The sequence below is a fragment of the Oryza glaberrima genome, chromosome 8, assembly GCF_000147395.1.
Source record: "Oryza glaberrima chromosome 8, OglaRS2, whole genome shotgun sequence".
In the NCBI taxonomy this organism is placed as follows: domain Eukaryota; kingdom Viridiplantae; phylum Streptophyta; class Magnoliopsida; order Poales; family Poaceae; genus Oryza; species Oryza glaberrima.
Genome location: NC_068333.1, coordinates 19,012,345 through 19,029,157, shown reverse-complemented (window position 1 = coordinate 19,029,157; position 16,813 = coordinate 19,012,345). Strand labels below are relative to the sequence as shown.

At 44.2% G+C, this 16,813-nt stretch overlaps 1 protein-coding gene and 1 pseudogene across 1 annotated transcript; one reads left to right on the top strand and one right to left on the bottom strand.

The window, feature by feature from the left end:
- Positions 1-1,618: 1,618 nt before the first annotated feature.
- LOC127782340 (probable LRR receptor-like serine/threonine-protein kinase At2g23950) lies at positions 1,619-7,302 on the top strand. Its single transcript, XM_052309503.1, has 11 exons — positions 1,619-1,901; positions 1,998-2,130; positions 2,279-2,350; positions 2,510-2,653; positions 2,775-2,846; positions 2,963-3,022; positions 3,211-3,356; positions 3,485-3,670; positions 3,758-4,126; positions 5,316-5,707; positions 6,259-7,302. Exons 1-11 carry the CDS (start codon positions 1,808-1,810, stop codon positions 6,637-6,639), a joined length of 2,049 nt encoding a protein of 682 aa, XP_052165463.1. The 5' UTR covers positions 1,619-1,807; the 3' UTR covers positions 6,640-7,302.
- A 695-nt stretch (positions 7,303-7,997) lies between these two features.
- Positions 7,998-16,651, bottom strand: LOC127783384 (uncharacterized; annotated as a pseudogene).
- Positions 16,652-16,813: the final 162 nt, after the last annotated feature.

Sequence of the window (16,813 nt, the reverse complement as noted above, 5' to 3'; positions counted from 1 at the left end):
AACCCTTATGTCCTCAGCAATAAGCAATTTGAAACCCAACATATGGTGATGCTAGCTCACTATCCTAGTGGCGACAGAGTTGTCTATGAAAATTTAACATAAGACATCAACCTTGATCCATTATCTCTATCTCTCCTCGGTTACCTCCAATACATTTCGGTCTCGGGAAAATGTAGCCACAGTGAATGTGGTCAAGGAGACAACCAATAGCGAATGCATAACCAAACTTTAGGAGGTGCCAATGAAACGAAGCAAACTAATATATATAATTAAGTGGATTAAATATAAGAGAAGTCAAACAAATTCATGAATATATTATAAGTATCTATTCAGAAAACTAAAAGAACTAATTATGCTACGATCATTAAGCTTCTCCTATACCTTTTTTCACGAACGCGCAAAAAAATTGCACGTCAATATATTAAAAGAATAGAGTTTCGATACATTCTCCTATACCTAGCAAATATGAACATGTCTTTATAAAAAAAAGTATCTACTGGTTTGTACAGGTAGTACGGGTTGAAACCCCTCTTGTTCCCCTGATCACCCCTTAGACAATAGTGTTTGATTCGAGCATAAGAGCTTTAATTTGGCACTGGAGCGGAGCTAGAACGAAATGGAAGAGGTTGCCTCTTGCTTAATTTACTCTACTTTATATCAAGTTTAAGCTGATGGATGTGTCTAAGTTTGTATTAGGGGGTGCATATATGGTGAAAATCGGTAGTTATAACTTTTTTTGACCGGGTTCCTGGGCACCCCCTCCCATACTCTATCTCCGTCCCTAGCATTGTGTACCTATGATCCATCTATCCCTTTGTGGCGCTGCTGCCCATGGTGACCTCCTGCTTGGTGGCGACATCTCTTAAATTCTTTCTTGGTTCAATTTTTGAACTTTTTTGTTCAATTTTCTTTGCCTTCAATCATAAACAACATTCTCTCTTCACTTAGGAACCCACTGCATTGAAAGACACCTAGGGGTCTGTTTGGTTCAACTCCAGCTCTATCTCTCTGAAAGCTGGAGTTTAGTCAAACAGTTTCAGCTCCACCTAAAATAGGAGCGGAGCTGGATGAAGCTCTCTCACAAAATGAACTAGAGAGGGCTAGGTTTAGGCTCCTCCACAGCTTCACTGCAGACCAACCTCCTAAAGCTAAATTTGGAAGTTGTAGCTCTACCAAACAGACCGCTAGACTTCATCCTCGCTCTCTCTCTCTCTCTCCCCCGGAGGCTCATCCCTAATGTACCGTGCGAATCACCACGTTATAATGAAGTGTTGAAAATACTCATATCCATAACAATAGCATTATTGCTTATCGATTTCACGGGCCTCCGTCTCTTGTATATCCACAAACCCTACAATTCTCCCATATAAAATGCCAAAGAAGAAAGATAAAACAAAACAATGTTCACCTCAGAAGCTCATACATACATACTCACTGCATCATGGGCCCCCTTTGGAAGATCAAAACAAAGCCTCTCCTCTCCCCCTCTCCCCTCTCACCCCAATAGGCCAAAATTGATCACTGCAAAGTGGGCCCCACCTGTCAGCTTCCATGGCATGATCATTTCATCTTCATCCAAAAGATGCCCAATATTGCCATGGCATTCAGTCACATCACTCCCCGCCCCCGGTCTCCTTTCCCTCCTCCATCACACGAGAAAAAGCAGAGCCACTACTCCACTCGCTCGACGGCTGATTGCCTGCCTGCCTCCCCTCACCCCTGCTTCTCCTTCTCCCTCCTCACTTTTCTTCCTCTCGGGCGCCTCTCCTCTCCATCATTCCTCCCACTGCTCCGCTCCCCCATTCCAATGGCCTCCAACCTCTTCCTCCTCCTCCTCTTCTTCCTCGTCGTCTCCTACGCGCCGTTCCTCGCCTTCTCCTCCGAGCCCCTCAACCCTGAAGGTACGTGCCCTTGTCTGACGTTTCTTGGAACCGAAGATGGCTGCGGCTGATGAGACCGCATGTTGGTTGTATTTGGCGCGGCGAATGCGCGTGCAGTGGAGGCGCTGATCGCCATCAGGCAGGGGCTGGTCGACCCGCACGGCGTGCTGAACAACTGGGACGAGGACTCCGTCGACCCCTGCAGCTGGGCCATGGTCACCTGCTCCGCCCACAACCTCGTCATCGGCCTGTAAGCTCGCTCTCTCTCTCTCTCTCTCTCAGTCTTCGTCGTCGTCGTCTAGCTTTTGCTTGTTTTGATCAACTTAGCGAGAGACCGGAAATGGCAGCCGACCGGCTCGATCAGCTCCACTAATGCGTGCTTGTGTACCTCGTCTCAGGGGAGCGCCCAGCCAGGGATTGTCGGGGACCCTGTCCGGCAGGATCGCCAACCTCACCAATCTTGAACAAGTGTAAGCAAGAGAAAGAAACTTTTGTTTTCTTGTTTAATTGCTTCTGTTAGAGATTCCAATCGATTCATCTCGTGTTCTTGGGAGAAATGGAGGAGGAAGAAGCAGAGCAGAGCATAAAATGGTGATGATGACGTCGTTTGTCTTCGACTTTGTTTTCAGGCTGCTGCAGAACAACAACATCACCGGCCGGCTGCCGCCGGAGCTGGGCGCGCTGCCGAGGCTGCAGACGCTCGACCTCTCCAACAACCGCTTCTCCGGCCGCGTCCCCGACACGCTCGGCCGCCTCTCCACCCTCCGATACCTGTCAGTCACTTCTCTCCCCCCAACACATTCCATTCCATTCCATACTTTACTACTCTACACTAAAGCTAAAATAGTTTAAATTCTTCATGGTTGTCTCACTTGCGTGTTAATCTTGCCGCAGGAGGCTAAACAACAACAGCTTGTCCGGGGCGTTCCCGTCGTCGCTGGCCAAGATCCCACAGCTCTCCTTCCTGTACGCTAATTAATCCAACTCTGTCAAATCGTCTCAATTCTTTTTGTCTTGCATAGCCGATGAACGGATCGATGTGATTGATCTTGGTATGGTTTGGTGTGCATGCGATTTTGCAGGGACTTGTCCTACAACAACCTCACTGGCCCTGTTCCTCACTTCCCCACAAGAACATTCAAGTATGGACTACTCCTCCTCCCTAGTACCACTGCTCGTGCATTCGTCTTCTTATTCTATTCCAGCCGCCACTAGCTATAGCTCTGTTACAACTTGTAAAATACTATAGAAATATCCCTTGGATGTTGTCGAATCTGATGCCGTGTTTTTTTTTTCCTTTTTCAATCATGTTATGCGTGCACGCATGCAGCGTCGTGGGCAATCCAATGATATGCGGGAGCAGCAGCGGCAGCCATGCGGGGAACGCGAACGCAGCGGAGTGCGCCACCGTGGTCGCCCCGGTCACCGTGCCATTCCCGCTGGACTCCACTCCGAGCAGCAGCAGCAGCAGCAGCAGTGAGTCCAACCTCCTCTCGTCTTGTCTTTGCATTCTTGGGATCGATCGGTTTGGGGGATCGGAGGGAGTTTAATCGTGTTCGTTTGGGCGTATGTGCATGCATGCGCGGTGTACGTGTGCACTGCAGGGGCGGCAGCGGCAGCGGTGGGGAGGTCAAAGGGTGGAGGAGGCGCCGCGCGGTTGCCGATCGGAGTAGGGACAAGCCTTGGCGCCTCCGCGCTTGTGCTCCTCGCCGTCTCCTGCTTTCTCTGGAGGCGCAGGCGCCGGCACCGCTGCCTCCTCTCGGGCCCCTCCTCCGTCCTCGGCATCCTCGGTACGCCACGTCCCCATCAACACCTGTACTAAAATGCACGATCGATCAGTTAGTTAGTTAATATGTGAGTGTAATTGGTGATTTCAGAGAAGAGGAGAGACGTGGAGGATGGGGGAGGAGGGGAGGTGATGGCGAGGCTGGGGAACGTGAGGCAGTTCGGGCTGAGGGAGCTGCACGCGGCGACGGACGGGTTCAGCGCGAGGAACATACTGGGGAAAGGAGGGTTCGGGGACGTGTACCGGGGGAGGCTCTCCGACGGCACGGTCGTGGCGGTGAAGCGGCTCAAGGACCCGACCGCGTCCGGGGAGGCGCAGTTCCGGACGGAGGTGGAGATGATCAGCCTCGCCGTGCACCGCCACCTCCTCCGCCTCGTCGGCTTCTGCGCCGCGGCCTCCGGCGAGCGCCTCCTCGTCTACCCCTACATGCCTAACGGCAGCGTCGCCTCCCGCCTTCGAGGTACGTTACGTACGCTTAACGTGACACACGCAACACAGTGGTAGTGTCGATTTCGTGGGTGCGTGGTGTGTGGGTCCCGCGTGCGCGTTGGGGTGCACGCAGGAGTCATGGGGATGGATCAGTCGTAGTCCCCGTCCCCCTGTGTGTCAGCGTGGTCAGGCGTGGTCGCGCCTCCCCCCCGTCCTGTACTTTGCCTCCTCCCCCACGGGCCCCACTCGCCAGGCGCCACCGCACTCACGTTTTGTCCGCTTCACCGGCGTGCGCGTCCTTCCTCGCTGCGCGGCGCAACAACGGCGTGCGGCTGGTTCACCGGCCGCCGCGGCTGTAGCAGTAAATTGGGCAAACATGATGACGAGTAGTCATCAGGGGCTCAGGGTTGAGGTCTGGGTGTAACGCTATCATTGCGATGGTTTTTATACAGTACTACCTCCGTCTCAAAATAAGTGTAGCCATAAGTTTCTGTGTCCAACTTTGATTGTCCGTTTTATTTGAAATTTTTTTATAATTAGTATTTTTGTTGTTATGAGATGATAAAACATGAATAGTACTTTATTCGTGGCTTATGTTTTTAATTTTTTTAAAAAGTTTTCAAATAAGACGAACGGTCAAAGTTAGACGCGAAAAACCATAACTGCACTTATTTTGGGACAGAGTGAGTAACAGTAGGAGTAGTGCTGCCACGGTGCTTGGGGTTTTTTGGAGATCGGTGTGGTGGTCCGGGTGGGAGGGGGCCACCGGTCAGGGGAGTTGCAGGGAAACGTTTGTTTCTTCTTTTATTCCGGCAGGGGGCCGGCCTCCTCCTCTCCCTAGCCGCAGCTGTTGCAGGGGGAGGCAGCCAGCGGCAGCACAGGCTATACGTGCCCCAGCTACGCTACGAGCCCGTGTGTCTGGTCGCTGTTGCCGGCTTGTTGCTGCGTGCTCGCATGTGCCAACAAGTTTGTGGCATACTGTACACGTCGTTATTTCAGTAGTACGTACGTTGGCCGCGTTCGTGGTTTTTGTTCACGATGCAGGGGGACGTACGGGTTCTGTATACCCTACGTACCTTGCTGGTTCAAACATAGCAACTGTATGCAGCATTTATACTCACAAGCAATTGGCGTTTTGTTGTCTTGTGCTGCGCATTGAGAACTGAAATTGTTTGGAGCAAATTTTGTTGAAACATTTGTTACGCAAAAAATTTATGAAGGGAAGCCGCCGCTGGACTGGCAGACGAGGAAGCGGATCGCGGTGGGGACGGCGAGGGGATTGCTGTACCTGCACGAGCAGTGCGACCCAAAGATCATCCACCGCGACGTGAAGGCCGCGAACGTGCTGCTGGACGAGTGCCACGAGGCCGTCGTCGGCGACTTCGGGCTCGCCAAGCTGCTCGACCACGGCGACTCCCACGTCACCACGGCGGTGCGCGGCACGGTGGGGCACATCGCGCCGGAGTACCTCTCCACGGGGCAGTCGTCGGAGAAGACCGACGTGTTCGGCTTCGGCATCCTGCTGCTCGAGCTCGTCACCGGCCAGCGCGCGCTCGAGGTCGGCAAGGGCTCCGGCGTCATCCAGCACCAGAAGGGCGTCATGCTCGATTGGGTAAGCATGCACTTCCACATTTCTTCTCCAATTTTCAGCTTTTTTTAGCTGCTGTTTGAGCCGTGATCGAAAAGATGTTGCACTAGTTCTTGTTTGACGAATTAAAAGCCTCGGTTGCTTTGATCGAGCCCGTACGTGAATGTCTTTGGTAAAGTTCGCAAATCTTTTGCGAAAGATCCATCCAGTACACTAGCATGTGCGTTCATTGCGCGCGCGGTCACTGGCTCACTGCACTTTGAGGCGCTGCTCATTCAATAGCAACTTCTAGTGAATCTGATGCTCGAATGACAGTAGTCAGTAGGCGCCCCAACTGTCAGTCTAAGATTAATTGCGAGTACTATGAACCTGACATACTAACGCAATCCTGCAAGCATTGCCACTGCATGTTTGAATGCTGATCGTCCTCCCACGTACTGTTCACTCTGCATATGGCATGCAAATGACTTGCTTCTGAAAAATGACAATGTCTTCAACTATTTAATCTCCATGTGTAAATGATCTGAAAATTTTCTTCTTTTTTGTTTTCGTTCGATCGTGTTATCAAAATGAAGGTGAGGAAGGTGCACCAAGAGAAGCTGCATGACTTGCTAGTGGACCAAGATTTGGGGCCTCACTACGACAGGATAGAGGTGGCGGAGATGGTGCAGGTGGCGCTGCTCTGCACCCAGTTCCAGCCGTCTCACCGGCCGAGGATGTCGGAGGTGGTCCGGATGCTGGAGGGAGACGGGCTCGCCGAGAAATGGGAGGCCAACCACCGGCCGGCGGCGATGGCGGCGGCGGCGGCGCCCCATGAGCTCGGCTACGACCACCGCAACGACTCCAACGGCTCCGTCTTCTTCAACGACTTCCACGACAACGACAGCAGCCTTAGCAGCGACGAGGTGCGGTCCATCGACATGGTAGAGGAGATGGAGCTGTCAGGGCCAAGGTAGCAGCAGAATGCAGCAGAGCATTCAGAGCACTGAAAAAGAAATTCAGAGAATCAGATATTCAGAGAGAGTACTTCAGGAAAAAAAGAGAAGAAAAATATATTACAGAGGGAAGGGATTGGATTTGTTGCTAGCTGGAGTAGTACGAGTAGTTTCAAAGTGATTGAGATGCTTTTTAGTTTTAGACCACAGTGTGTAGTTTCTGTCTGATCAAAGAGAGGCCCTTTCCCCGAGAAAGATGTAAAGAAAAAGGGGCTCCTCCTCTCCGGTTTCTCTTTTGCTTCTTTTCACAGGCTTCTTTATCTTTTGCTGCTGCTGCTTTCTTTTCTCTCTTTCTTTTGTTGATTTGGGGACGGACATGGCACATGCAGCGCTGCAGAAGACCTTTGGTTTGCATTCTGGCCCTGATCTCGAGCAAACTTTTGCAGTACACCCCTGTTCATATATGTATGGGCTTCTTCTGAATTCTGAACTCCTTATCTGTATCACTGTATGTAAGGGGAGGGATGTTGATAGAGCCTTGAGAGAGACATGGAGTCATTTTGACTGCTTTGTGACCTGTAAAGATAATCACTCCATTTCTTTTTGTATGTGCAACAGTAAATGATCGAATCTGAGAGTGGGAATGTTGGATGCATTGTTCTCACGAAAATCTAGGGTGCCGCATTGTCACTTTCCTTAATCTGCAAAAGGAGTACTATGCTATGCATGCTTGGCAGTGTCATGGTCATGGCCCAGGCGATTGATTTCTTGGGGAGCCGTCTGGGCCAGTGGGTCATTCATGAGGAATCTGTATGGTACAACTGAAATACGGAGTGGCGGAGTGCCCATCTATGAGCTATGATAATCAAAACGATGACACACAATGCTTCAGATTGTTTTATGGTTGCAACTTATAATTGATTTCACTGAGGCTTTCTTTACAAACTGTATTAAAATATAGCTGTTGATTTATTAAAAGCTGATCTCCCATCTTCAATAAGAGGTTTCATGCTAAAAAATGCTGGTATCGAGCGCTTCATTGAGCCTCCTGACATGAAAGCTAGCTTGTAGGCCAATTTAGGCTCGACCTGAGCTTCTATCCAGCTCAAGCTTGCTTGGTTGATAGCCCTAACTTCAGACATACTAATAACAAACACTTGCAAAAACATTCAGTAAATAGTTACTGCAAATTCTAATCTCCTCCAATACTTGTCCTTGCTAGGTATAAAAACACCCTCCAACTATCTAGAGGGAAATGGAGTATACTCAGAACAAATTCAGATGCATATGGTTTTAAAGTGTAGGGTGCTAGACAGACGTTCACTCAAAGTTTAGGATATATGGAGTCTAAAGAATAGTATATAGCACTGTATCAATATTTACACCATGCGTTTGTCGTACTTACATAGTAGTAAAATTTGAACACATCAAAGAATGGTGTATAGGGTACCCTATTGTATAACACTATTGCAAGCCTAAACCAGAAGGATGAGTACGAACAAATTGTCTATGACACATTGTAAAGACAGGAATAGAATGTGCTTCCCAATCAATATTCACTATATGTTGAATTTACTGCCATTTGCCATGGCCTTGGACCTTCTATGTACCTCCTAACAGCATACAACTTAAATCAATCTTTACCACTCACAGACATATTCCCTTGGCAGTTTTGAGCCCCGCAAAAACATTCTATTTCAGGACCATAATGTTGCTCGAATCTACAAAACAGAAGCCAGAATACTGTGGTCATCAACTGCATCATGCATATCCTTTTTCAAGCAAATAGAGGATCTCTTTGTGATTCTGTTCAACACCTTTTGAACCAAAGTAATATGACAACTGTTTTTTTTATTTTGTTTATGGAAAAATCTCTTTGATGGTCACTAATGAGTGTATTAAATATATACTCAAATAAGAAAGTAATTGTCATGAAAAATCCCTTTGGAGTATAAATATATACTAAGAAATTACTTTCACACAAGGGGATGTACGACCCAAATAAAAAAAATCCTATGAAAGTAATTTTCATGACAAATGAGCAGACGATTTTCATATATGCAATCCAAATAAGGAAAAAAATGTTGATACTCAAAATTTCGAATTTTGGTTGCATTGCATTTATGCCCAAAAGTGATATTAATAACCAGAGGGAGTAGAAATAATATTCTATTCTGATAGTGTTTTTCAAGAGAAATATGCAAATATCATATGATTCTCATATTTACCAATCAAAATATTAAAATAAGATATTGATACTAAGTTTTGAAAATCTCGGTTGCGTGTATGTACTCTGTACAAAAGATATATATATATTTGAGGCCAGAGAAAGCAGATTCAATTGTCATATAGTGATAGGTAATATATACTTCCTCCGTTTCATATTATAAGACTTTCTAGCATTGCCCACATTCATATAGATGTTAATGAATCTAGGCATACATATATGCCTAGATTCGTTAACATCTATATAAATGTGGACAATGCTAGAAAGTCTTATAATCTGAAATGGAGGTAGTACTTTTCAAGGATTTACCAAATACTCAAATGAAACTGGGATAAACATGCAAAAAGAACTATGAAACATAATTACCAATACTTAGTACTCCCTCCGTTTCACAATGTAAGTCATTCTAGCATTTCCCACATTCATATTGATATTAATGAATCTAGACATATATATCTATCTAGATTCATTAAAATCAATATGAATGTGAAAAATACTAGAATGACTTACATTGTGAAACGGAGGGAGTAATTAGTATTACACATATAATTGAATAGAAGTCTCAACATATATTTTTATGGTCATAATATTTTGTAGGCTGAGCTAACAGTTCTGAGTTATGCACTTCAGCAAGCGAAAACTGAATAATGCGAGAATAAGAAAAATCTTTGATGGTAAAAAGATAGGTTATAAAAATCAGGTTAAAATTCTCGTGCTGTAAAGGACAAAAACCCTTCATGGTGATAAGAACAGGTACCTGTAGTCGTAGGTCAAGGGTTCCCCCACTTCTATAGCTTTTGAAGCAAACACACCTAGCCTTGTCTTGCCATTGACTTGCCTGGAAAAACAAAAAAAAAGTAATTGAAACAATCTTAATTTGTTTAAGCAGAAAGCTTAGCTACCAAATGACCAATTTAACAAGAAAACAACCCTAAGCAAAATGTGAAATTGATATAATGCATCAGCGAGTAAAGAGCACTCTAACCATTTCTGTAACTGGCAATTAGGTTCACAACTGTGGTTAAAAAAGCGGCAATCATTTCCTTTGAATGTTGCATCAATTACAAAGTCCTTTTTGACTTTACACATGTAGAAATTCTTATCTCCACGCCTTCTCATGTCCTCAAGCCTTTCTTCACAAGTCTCATCATCAATAACTGGTATAGCATGTTAAGAACAGAGAATTAAAAGGAAGTTGCATCATTTGGAAAACATAGAAGACAGACCAGTATATTAGTGAGCGCCACTCAAAAGCATTCTCTTCAATAGAACTGATATCTGGAAAGATAATTATAATTTAAAATACACTGCCTTTTCAAACAGCTCTGGAAGAAGATTGTATCAATGATCTGGTCAGAATAGTGTTATTAAATACTATAGCAAAAATTGCAAGAAAATTATGAACAGTGCCTCACTAGGATCAATAGACACTATGAAGGTCATCACAACAACCATTTGCTCCAAAGCACACTACTAATTCAATGGACATTGAACATGGAACTTAGAAGGGATGTTTCTACATGAGTAGATCCACAAAATGAGGGATCTTGATTCTTTAATTTTCTAATACCCCCATTACAATTTTGCAAAGATGGTAAGGCACGGTGTAATCAACTAAAAAATACAACCATGTCTAAGTTGTTGCGCACAAAATAAATAAAATACTCCCTCCGTTTCTAAATATTTGACGCCGTTGACTTTTAAAAACATGTTTGACCGTTCGTCTTATTCAAAAACTTTTGTGAAATATGTAAACCTATATGTATACATAAAAGTATATTTAACAATAAATCAAATGATAGGAAAAGAATTAATAATTACTTATTTTTTTTGAATAAGACGAATGGTCAAACATGTTTTAAAAAGTCAACGGCGTCAAATATTTAGAAACGGAGGGAGTATAAGCCATAAATGAGCTTGACAAGTGAGGCTTAACTACGCTAACCTTGCAAATGGCATGTTAGGTGATTATACCGATAACTCAGCGAGTTATAATTGTTAACTGGATTATACTATGTTTTACTTAACAGTAACAGGTTTGCCTGGTAGATCTGGTTTTAAAACGATTCATGACGCATGACCATATAACATTAATTTAATTATTAGCAGCCAGAAAGGAGCAAGGATAAAAAGGTAAGTTTAAATATCATATACAATTAACCGATAGACTGCTATAATAAACAACAAACAAAGGGCATATCTTAGCACTGCATAAAAAAGTGTTACAGAGGCAATAGTATGGAACATCAAACTATGCTGAAATATACATTATCATGTGGAAAAAGGTATTCCAATATTAAGTTGGAAAATAAGCTAAAATAGATCTAACTTTGTCCTGGTAATAGTTTTTTTTTCGGGGAGAAAACAAAGCCCAGTTATTAGTGTGTTTCTACCAAATCATCTAGATAGGTAAATTGGGAAAGTTGGCAGGTACGAAAGGTAGAACTATTGTTCTGCAATAAACAAAAGTAAGCAGAGCTAAAAAGTTTTCAGGCAAGTTCCTTCAGTACTGCCCTATGAAAGTAATTTAACAGGTTTAACATATGTAAAATCCTTTGATAAAATAGTCCACAAAAGCATAAGTAAGAAGAAGCAGTGATCTGAATAAATTACAATAAAATGTCTAAGCAAACCAAATAATGAATATCTTATACCTTCTCCAACAAATTCTATGACAAAATCATCTTTCTCAATGGCTTCCAGTGCTCTAGATCCCCATCCACAATATTGTGTCTGCAGAAGTATTCCACTAATAAGTAGGTTAAAGAGAAACAATAGCGACAGAAAATAATTTCAAAATCAGATCTCCAAAGCACAATCAAGCACAGCATAAGAACACATAAAGAAAAGGGCAGCATTAGTACTTTAGGAAAAGATCCTTACATGTATCAATATCACCAAGACAACTATGAAACTTAACTGCCCTCCAAAAACTCAGCAGTCCATGACAAGCCTTACCTTAACGATCTCAATCTTTTTCTGTCGGCGAAATGGTTTGTTAGTGCACTCATCTGAGCAGTGACAAGCCCGAGAGCAGCTAACCAATAGAGACCTGTAGGAATTATCTTAATTTTCTGTAAAAAAATAAAAAATATATATTTTCTTTTTAAATCCACATACATTTATGGCCAATGAGCATAAGAGAAAACACTATATCCAATGAGCAACAGGAGAAAGTCTGATAAGCTGCACATAATAAATGGAATGGATACTTTGTACCTGCATGAACAGCTTAATTTACAGGTAAAATCAGGGAGACAATTAGTGCATCCACCTTCAATGGAATCATCATCACATTTGTTCTTGACAAGATAAAGATCTTAGTTCATTAAGGGAACAATAGTTGTTGAAGCACTCAAAGCAAAAGGAGTAAAAACTGGATAAGCATAAACTCCTTTTACACTAAATAGAGCTACCTGTAAATAGAAAAGGGTGCATATTTTAAATTACAAGCAATAAAAGGATACTACGCTTCATGTGTACATATGGAGGTGGTTCTGTCCCATTGTCCAATTCCTCTTTCTTTATAGGGTCAATGTTGAACTCTTGGAAAGTGTGTGGGAGGGGTAAGCGCCGGAAGGCTTCCTGTAAATCAATCAGAGCACACATCAAAGAAAAATTGTAGAAACAAAATACTGAACTGAAAAACTAGAAAGACATCCATTGCTGTCACATTTTATCCTTCAATTTGTTTCCACGAAACAAATCATCACAGATTCATACAAGCACATATAGAATGAGTAAAGAATCAAATCATTTTTCAAAAATCAAGTTAGCAACTAATAAAATTCTTCACTGAGAGCAAGTGAAACAAAAACATGTGATCTAACATAATGCTATGCATCAGACTCAGTCACATCTCAGCAGCCAACTTTAAAGAATAGGTGATGCACCTTACACATATAGATAGGTTGTAGTGTTCAATAATACAGATGAGACCGTATGAAAAGGAAGTATAGATCACCTCTATACCATCTGTTGGACCTGCATCCTGTAATTAGCAGATATCACGATATCAATGAAATTACCATCAAAAGACAGAAAAAATTGCAGAAATAAAGACATCTAACAGAGAATCAAGTAATGTTAATAGAAACAAAGCAGGTACAGGTATTAAATTCTTAATATTTTAAATAAGGATTTAAGAAAAACTCTAAGTCAACCCAGTAATCTTTTGCAACATATAGTAAGCAAACTCATAAATAGTAGGATGGCGTTTTCAATGAGGCACTCTATTCTCATGACATTACTAATTAATCTTCACTAAGTGCAAAATCATTTTAACGCCTGGTCATGGTGAGGAAACGATGAAACATTAAATTTGCAGCTATACATGCCAATGGTTTAAGGTTTCAAGTTACATCCACATTCTCTGATCAGCCAATATCCAACTCTTGTATTAACCCCTTTATTAAATAAGCAACATATGCAGATAAGGATAAGTGGTTGACACACATATGCAATTTGAAACTCTCAGTTTCTCTTTATCAATAAACTGTAATTATTGATTGCTATTATGTAGGGCTGAGATGTGTCAAAAGTCTCAGTTATGTACATATGGATATTTCAATCTGCTTCATTTTTCAGGCAATGAGAAAACATTGAGAAACAACTGAAATATAGCAGTAACTTGGTTTCAGAAGCGTACATGTCGAGGACAGCATCCATCACCTTTTTCAGAACAAGCCTTATGCAGCTTTGCATCACAATCACGAACTGAACAACACATCTTGTCATCAGGCAGAATACTCTTTGAGCAAACCAGGTACTCAACCTAAATCCAAAATGATTTAGAGGACTCCTTTTTTCCAGTAATCAGGAGGTGTCACAATACCTTTTGTACTTCAATAAAAAAGCAGATGAGTAGTATACATTCAAGTAATACTGAGCAGAGACAACTTGATATTAACATCCTATGAGCCAAAATTTTCCAGCTGGACCAGAATGCTATGGTAAGATTTTCTTGTCATTCTTCCTTCATTTCTTGATGAAGCTTTCTTCTTTCTTGTATTAGCTAATAAGATTCTCTGGTTAAAATTCTACACTGAAGATGTCCACACACTGACTTCATTTATACAGCAGTTCTAAGCTTCCTTTCCTGTTATTTATCAGCAACCAGACATTTGAATAACAGCGGCAAGCAATGCCTCCAAACCTCCATCTATTCAGACTCTAATAATATGAGCTTCTTCTATCAGTTATTAGTTAAATAATCGCATAGTCATCAATTTCTATACAGGTTACTGAATAATTACTGTATGGAGAACATTTGAGCAACATATAATATACATCAGGGTTTCTCATGGGAGAGGGAGACATCCATACAAATATCTGACCTCTTCAGCAAAAATTCAGTTTCTTCAGGTTGCATGCATATAGATCGACATCCCATTCCCATATGCGATTATGTGCAGTAGTTGAGGACTACAGTTCAAGCCCCATCCCTGCCTTAATTAAGAAAATGTTTACTCCTATACATCCAGCTCTTTTTCTTACATAGAGCTTAACTCTTCCATATTATCTCTTCAGATATTACTTGCTTTCCACGATCAGTTCAGTCCATATTCATATATGTACAGAAAGTGACCTATCATTTGTACCATTTCTACAAATCGTTATCTGTTGTTTACAAACTTTGAATTCCATCACCATTCACCATTTAACTTGGTTTCTCATTATGCTTTTAATAACCAGCTACCCAAAATTTAATGAAACTAGCTTTCTTGGAAATACAGTTGGTGTCCTTAGTCCAACTGTCCTAACACAAAATGAATTTCCATTCCACTTACATTTCCTACTGTAATGGGAATGTTTTTCCTGTAACTCTACAAAAATTGAAGATTTAACCCTTAGCCATCCATATCCCTGTTGCAGCCCTTGCTATACCTTCAAGCTCAATATCACTGTATCCATATATCCAAATCCATCTAGTCCAAGAACTTTTACAATGTCGAGCTTATCAAGATTATATAATGATGAAAACCGATATGAAATTTCAGCCTGTACCCCAAATTCTCTGCCATCCACCTCTTCTCAAGAAAGCTAAAAATCTTATGTTGTATTTCTCAAATTTCTGGGTGACCCATGACAACAATTGTAGTCATTCTAACCAGTCACAATATACAGTGGTGCTAACAGTGAATCAAACATTTGTGCTATTAGCTGGTCTGTAATATAAAGCATAACAAAAGGGTGTTATACAGATAGTCCAAAATTGAATCAGCAGATTGTACAGTGATGCTACAAATGTCCAGACCATATACAGCTACACTAGATTTCTGAACCATCAAGAAACCCAGAGTTATATAAAGTTCTATACACTTCAGGCGATGCAGACAATGAGTTTCTCACAGCTCACGTGTCAAAAAGTAACAGGAAACAAAAACTTTTAACCAAAAGCATGAACGTTTATAAACACGTTTCAGATGACACGGTGTAAAATTGCCTAAAATAAATGGAGGCAGCTATACTTTAATTTCATATCCTAGAAGTAGAAGGCGATATCAACATACTGTCATATTACCAAAATGAAGACACATCTAGTTGTAACCCTTATACACAAAGTTGGACCCTACATTTGCTAATAGTTGAATTATGAGGTCATACAACCCCAGATTGCCAAAATACCACCCTTCCACGGAGAAATCAAAGCACCACAACAGCAATAGGCTGCAATTTTCGTAGTGTGCAGGGGCAAATCCACCATAGAACATCGCAAGGAAGCCCGAAGAGGGAAACTAGTGCATTAATTACCCACGCAACCTAACGATCGAACCCTGGGAGCCAAATGCTACTACTAGAAGAGAACGAATTCGATAGTTTCAGCTCGCTACCTTCTTAGGCGCATCTTTCTGGAGGAAAGGCAGGACGCACTCCTCCTCGGGGGCCCCGGAAGCTGCCTTCTCCTTCGCCCATTCCGCCGCGAGCGCCTCGATCGACGGGCGCGGGGGCTTCGCGGGGTCCTTGGGCTTCCTCGCCACGGGTGGCTTCACCCACGGGACCACACGCACGCGGTGCCGCAGGCTGATGCGGAACGAGCGGCGGGGACCCACGCCGCCTTCACTAGTCACCGCCACCGCCACCGCGGGCGGAGGCTGTTGATCGCCGCCGCGGCGCCGCGCGGGCGGGGAGGCCGAGCCGGAGGGAGCCTCCGACGCGGCCTCGGTAGGATGCGAGGGCTGTCGATCACCGCCGCGGCGCCGCTCGGGAGGGGAGGCCGCGCCGCGGAGAGCCTCCGACGCGGCCTCGGGAGGATGCGAGGGATGTAGATCACCGCCGCGGCGCCGCGCGGGAGGGGAGGCCTCGCCGCGGAGAGCCTCTAACGCGGCCTCGGGAGGATGCGGGGGCTGGTGATCACCGCCGCGGCGCCGCGCGGGCGGGGAGGCCGCGCAGGGGAGAGCCTCCGACGAGGCCTCGGGAGGATGCGGGGGCTGTTGATCATCGCCGCCGCGGCGTCGGCCGAGGCGCGGAGGGGGGCGGCGGCGGCGGCGGCTGGGCAGGGAGGAGGAGGAGGAGGAGGTGCCCGGTGCCGGGCCGGGAGGGCCCGCCATCGGCGGCGATGCCGGGGAGGATGCGACCGGAGGAGGAGGGTAGAGCTAGGGTTTCCGCCGCGCCGCGCCGCCGTTGCTGCGGTTTGGGGGATTCGATTGGGCGGTTGGGTTGAGGAGAGGGGAGAGAGGTGGAGTGGAGGGGGAGGGCGGGAAGAGGAAGAAGAGGAGGGGAATCCCACATGCGCGTGCGCTGCGGTGTGGGGTAGTGGAAGTAATGGTTCGTTTTTGGCACCGGCCGTTGGGGAAGGAGATCGTTTCAGCCCTTGATCTCTAATCGGATGGCTAGGATTTGCGGATTTTTAGTGGAAGTTATTGAAGCGTTCTTTTTAACATAAAAAAGAAAAGGTAGATTTTTTAATGCGAAAAAAATAGAATTGATGATGTATAACAATGCAGGTTTATTGCAACAGGAAATAAC